Below are 5,686 nucleotides of genomic sequence, written 5' to 3' on the forward strand. Positions count from 1 at the left end.
CATGGATTCTTAGGAAAGTAAGATTTTTTTAAAAGGAAAAATTTTTGGTAAATGCAATTTGTTTTTATCATATTTTTAAAAAACAATTATCATTTGAAAAATTTACAAAATATCTTACGCTTTCGAATTCTGAGATACATCACTTTATGCATATATCAATTGGACACATTATTTGACGTGATGTATTAATTGCTTTACACGATGTATTAGGGATCTAGGTGATGTATCAGGATGTTGAGTGATGTATTCGAAATCGAGAAGTGATGTATCCAAAATTGAAATGCGATGTATCAAGATGTTTTGGAATGTATCCAAATTCTACCAAATTTAAAAACTTTTTTTGTAATTTGGAAGAGAAAAGAAATAGAATGTAATTAGCTATTAATGCTCTGAGTTTGGATAAAAGTATTACGATGTTTGCTATTTGCATTAAACTCCAATTAATATGATTTCATACGCAAATTAAATGACATTTTCATGATATTCTTTCATTGTCCAGTCATTTTTTCATTTAATTTTCTCAACGGCTTTAGTCTTATCGATCACCCTAAAACAATCTAAAATGTTCCAGATAATATTAATCTCCTTTCCAAGTTTTATATCACCATATAATTACCAAGCCTATTTTTCAAATTGTCATTAATCTTTATTCAGCAAAACGAAAGTAAACTAGCTATTCAAAAAAATAAATTTGATTGGAAATATTGTAGTGGACAATTACAGTATTTAATGAATCTATATTCATTAAAAAGAAAAAAAGGTAAACATTTAGAGGTTGTTAAGTAGAAAAAACTTTGGCTATATTTGTTAACGTGGAAAATGACCATGCCAATTTAAATGATGTAACATGCCTACTGGGATGTTTGGTAAGAGTTATTCACGATTAATTAATAATCATAAATTTAGCAATTTTAAAATTACAAAAGATATTTTCTTATTTCTATAAAGTAGTTATCGTAAATTGGAATACTATTGAGACATGTACGAAAGTAGTAAAAATGAAGACAATGCTTAACTTACCCAAAAAGGGAAAAAAGAAAGATAATGAAGGGTGTGTTCGATCCTTCTTGTGTCCCTAATTTTTTTATTTTTTTTTTTACTTGTTCATTTGGTAAATTAATAAATAACAATTTTTTAAAATTTATTATATCCTTAATTAATTATTTTAAAAAACATAGACTTTTTTTTGAAAATCTTAAATTATTAATTCACTCGCTTCATAATTGGTAGAAATAAAATAATAAACTCACTTTATCAATCAATCATTATTTATAATTATGTGAATTCAAAAGTGGATAAGTAATAAGACCAAGGAAATATAAAGGAAAATCGTTTCGTTGAAAAATGTTCTATTGGAAAATACTTTTAGAAAAATAAATGAGCTTCACTATTTTAGATTGCACCTTGTATTAAGAAATTAAGAGATTTTATCCTTCCATCCTTATTTAATGTTTTTTAAGTCAACTTTTAAATAAATGATTAATATGCTAGATTTATTGAAACATATTTGGTCCACTATTTCAATTTTTGAGTTTATTTTCAAGACCAAATTTTATAAAATAGTGAATGAAGAGAGTAATTAATCAATGTATGAAGTACTCCAATGAATATTAATTACTTATTAAATTTCTTAGATTAGTCAAAATATTTTTTTTTAAGACTAATTAACTATTCTATCAAGGAAATAATAGAAAGAATATGATAACTTATGTATTATCTTTATAAAATGACAAGTATTATGATCTAACTATTTAGAAAAAATGCACAAGTACCCCTTCAACCTATGCCCGAAATTCCAGAAACACTCTATACTAAGGTCCTATTATCCCCCTGAACTTATTTTATAAGTAATTTTTTACCCCTTTTAGCCTACGTGGCACTAGTTTGAAAAAAAAGTCAACCATTGGGCCCACAAGATAGTGCCACGTAGGCTAAAAAGGGGTAAAAAAATTATTAATAAAACAAGTTCATGGGGTAATAGGACCTTAGTATAGTATATGTGTGTCTCTGAGATTTCGGGCATAGGTTGAGGAGGTACTTGAACATTATCCCAACTATTTATAAAAAGAGATGACATATAAAAAGAATGAAGGGAGTACAAACAAAAAATATTATAATAAAATTATTTATTTATAATTTTTAAAAATACTATGAAATATCAATTGTGACACTTTATTTAATCTATTCCATTAGAAAAATCATTTTTATTATTTTTTAAGCAAGTTATTTTTCTAAAAAAATGTTTTTCAAAATTTTTGATCAATCAAATATAAAAGAATTATGAAAGAAAACGCAAAACGTTTTCTAGACACGCCCAAAAATAAACTCAAAATGTTAGAATTGGCATTCCAATAACACATCTATGATGATTCATTAAAACAACCAAATTAAATGGTATAGTAATGATGGATGACGAGAATTTTAAAGAGTCAATAGCAAATGGTGATTATACCCTTATTATAATTGTATTAGAATGATTGAAATTTCTCTATTCCTAATTAGAGGTCTCTATTCAAGTTTTAGATATAATTTTTTTTTTTGTTAGGAGCATTATTCTCATAAATAAGTATTGCAATGCGTAAATTAAAATTAATCAGATTTGATATAAACTCTGCAATATATAAATACGAATAACCAGACTCTAATATAAATAGTGTACGTCGGAATATGGGAAAAAAGAAAAAAAAGGTGATTACACTAGTTTAATGTATAGATAGACAGATCCATTCAAGTTAGAGACAAAGGAAGATGTGAAAAAACAGTATAACTGTTGAAGAATGAACATGTAATAAATTATAAGGTGACACCCACAAAAGTGTTGTAAACAAGTAACAAAGCCAATCACCCATGTTGGCCACACATTAGGATCTCATCTTCAGTCAGAGGGTCCACCAACAAAGCCAACCAATATCTATGTTTGCATTGTCTTTGTCTTTTTATGTTAAATCTTTTCAGACCATCAATTATGTTTTTCTTGAATACCAAAACAACAAATTTTTTCTCTTCTTTCTATCATTATAAAAATAAAAATTAGTTCAATCTTCTCTCTTAATTCATCATAAAGTTACCACTCAAAGACTATAGTCAATTTTTGGATCTTGTGGAATCTTGATGCACTCCCACGAAAAGATTTAACATAAATAACAAATAGAGTTAACCTTTTAAATTTAGGATTACTCGCCTATTTGATTTTAGATAAATCACCATATCCCAAGGGTTATAAATTCAAAAACTATAATCCAAGACACAAACCAAAATTGATTCTTGTATTTGTTACAAAAATATTTTTCAATTTTTCTATATTAAATTTTACATTTTCTCTAGGAAAATAAGTTCTTTAAAAATGAGAATAATAAATTGTATAATAGATATTTCAAATGCATTGTCTCCTTCCCAATAACCCACACCCCTTGACCATTCCCAACCCCTCCTATCCGACTATATAATATTTTGCCAGATGACATACAAATATTCTTGAAATACTGTTTTCTTGCTTCCTTACCAATAAAAAATAATCAAGAATAAACTCACTTACTTTTCAAGAAAATTCATACCAAACACACCCTCTATATGAAAGATGTAGGATTGAGGTTGTTGTTTGCATTAGGAAAAGAAAAATGAGAAAAAGGAGGAGTTGTGGGAAAGAGAGGGCCCATGGAGGATATGTTTGTGGGGATCAAATGGAAGCCAGTAATAAAAGCAACTTTTATTTCAATTTGCAAAAAAGGAGGCCAAAAGTAACAAAGAAACAAATAAAAAGAAACCTAAGTAAAGAAGGGGATAAGCATGTACAAGTTCAGTTTCATCTAAATAGAGGGCCCTTTGTCATGTTGTTGGGAATCACTATTCACATATATGTCTTGTCTCTTGGAAAATTTGAACCAAAATGGATTCTTTATTCATCTCTTACCTTATCTATTGTTTTATAACATTAAAACATATAAATACATTTTTTTTAATAAAAAAAAAACTAAATTTTGGTCAAAAAGAGCTGTCATTTCTCATCTGAGATTCCTATCCTGTGGTGCTATGTGATTGGGAACTAAAAAGATCTACTTTCCCTCCCCTAAAAGCCTCAGAGCATCTTTGCAGAAATGTATGTATCAATCAAAGTACCATTCTGCTTCAACACATACAAATCACCAATACTAACTTTTCCTAAACCAAAAAAAAAAAAAAATTGATGTGAGCTTTGATTCTTGGGAGATAGAGTGTCTCCCACTATTTCACGGACTCAAACTCGAGATTTTTTATTTGGATGGAGAAAACTTTAGAATGATGGACAAAGCATGTGAAAACACCAATGCCATTAGGCTTTTCTAAGGTTAACATGAATCAAAACAAAATCAAGAATTTAGCAGCAAGATGATATTTTTGATTCAATTAGATCTGCAGGGCACATTAACAAAGAAAATAGATTTCTTGAAGTGGTCATTATTTCTGAGTAAGATACTAAACAAAGTACAACCAACTACTAGAAGAAACCAAAAAAGTTATACTAATATCTAACCATTAATTTATCTTGGGGATTTTTTGGTCCTTCTAAAGAGGTTTGTTCCTCTTATGTGTAGCTTTTCCAGTAGAATCCCCTTCAGATGAAGCATCTACGGATTTTGTAAATGAACATGAAAGATCTGCATAAAGGTCAACAACCCTTCTGATATTATTGTTTAACTCTCTGATTAAACCAACATTTCTGCTCAAGTTATCAGGGATCTTTGACTCATGATTCTGATTTATCTCATTGATTAACAATCTATTCTGATCCAATAGGTTCTGCACTTGTACAAAGCTCTTTTGAAATGTTTGAAATACCTTACCATCTATTTGTGTACCATTATTACCTAACACTGAAAATGTATCTCCTTCCATTATTTTGTTGCTAAACACAATTCTCCTTTTTTCAATTCAAACAGGACCTGCAAACAATAAGAACAGAAAAAGGGAAGGGTGAGAGCAAACATAAGAGACAATATCTGAAAACTGATATGATGATTTCTGAGCAATTATTGTTAATTTTATACTAGTATTATTTAAGGTATGATGAGAAATGTTGAAAAAGCAGATCCCATTTCCATAAAAGGGAACCTTTTTAGTGCCTACTCACAGCTAAATGCCCTAAGCTTACAGTTTCAAAAGAGGAAATCTCCTGACCCAGAAATGACCACTCATAACTCTCATATCTCTATACGTAATTTTCATTTTTTTTTTAAATTTTGCATTATCATAAACACAGAATTCCAACATAGACAACTCCTGCAGAAACATAAATTCCCATTAAAAAAAAAAAGAAACAATTTTTTTTAAACACATAACTAGCGAAACAACTATACTAAAATAAAAATAAAAATAAAAATTTATAAATATGAAGATTTAAGAAAAGTAGTAAATTTGTGATGGAAGTTTGAAAAGGTACCTTGAAAAAACGAGAACATTATAGATGGAGATGAGAGGCAGTAGACATAGATTGGAAAAGCCGAAATGATCGGCGATTGAATCGAATCTCCCAAAAGAGAGAGAGAGAATATGTAGATTTGACAGTCACACTACAACGCACCCTCGTTTATATCTTCTTCTTCCTTTTCTCTGTCTCAATTTAATACACCCCCACCCCTCTCTCCCTCTGCCCCCTACTTGTTTTTTTTTCTCTCTTTTTTCTTATGTTTTTGTTTTCAACCTATTTGGC

General features: G+C 28.8%; 1 protein-coding gene across 1 annotated transcript; it reads right to left on the minus strand.

Annotated features, from left to right (window-relative positions):
• Nucleotides 1–4,353: 4,353 nt before the first annotated feature.
• LOC101256688 (protein ELF4-LIKE 3) lies at nt 4,354–5,686 on the minus strand. Its single transcript, XM_004243673.5, has 2 exons — nt 5,417–5,686; nt 4,354–4,919 (listed from the first exon to the last, which is right to left on the minus strand). Exon 2 carries the CDS (start codon nt 4,870–4,872, stop codon nt 4,543–4,545), a length of 330 nt encoding a protein of 109 aa, XP_004243721.1. The 5' UTR covers nt 4,873–4,919; nt 5,417–5,686; the 3' UTR covers nt 4,354–4,542.

This window comes from Solanum lycopersicum, chromosome 7, assembly GCF_036512215.1.
Source record: "Solanum lycopersicum chromosome 7, SLM_r2.1".
In the NCBI taxonomy this organism is placed as follows: domain Eukaryota; kingdom Viridiplantae; phylum Streptophyta; class Magnoliopsida; order Solanales; family Solanaceae; genus Solanum; species Solanum lycopersicum.

Excerpts from the sequence above, each read along its gene's own strand:
- LOC101256688 (XM_004243673.5), bottom strand. The coding sequence starts at position 4,872 with ATGGAAGGAGATACATTTTCAGTGTTAGGTAATAATGGTACACAAATA.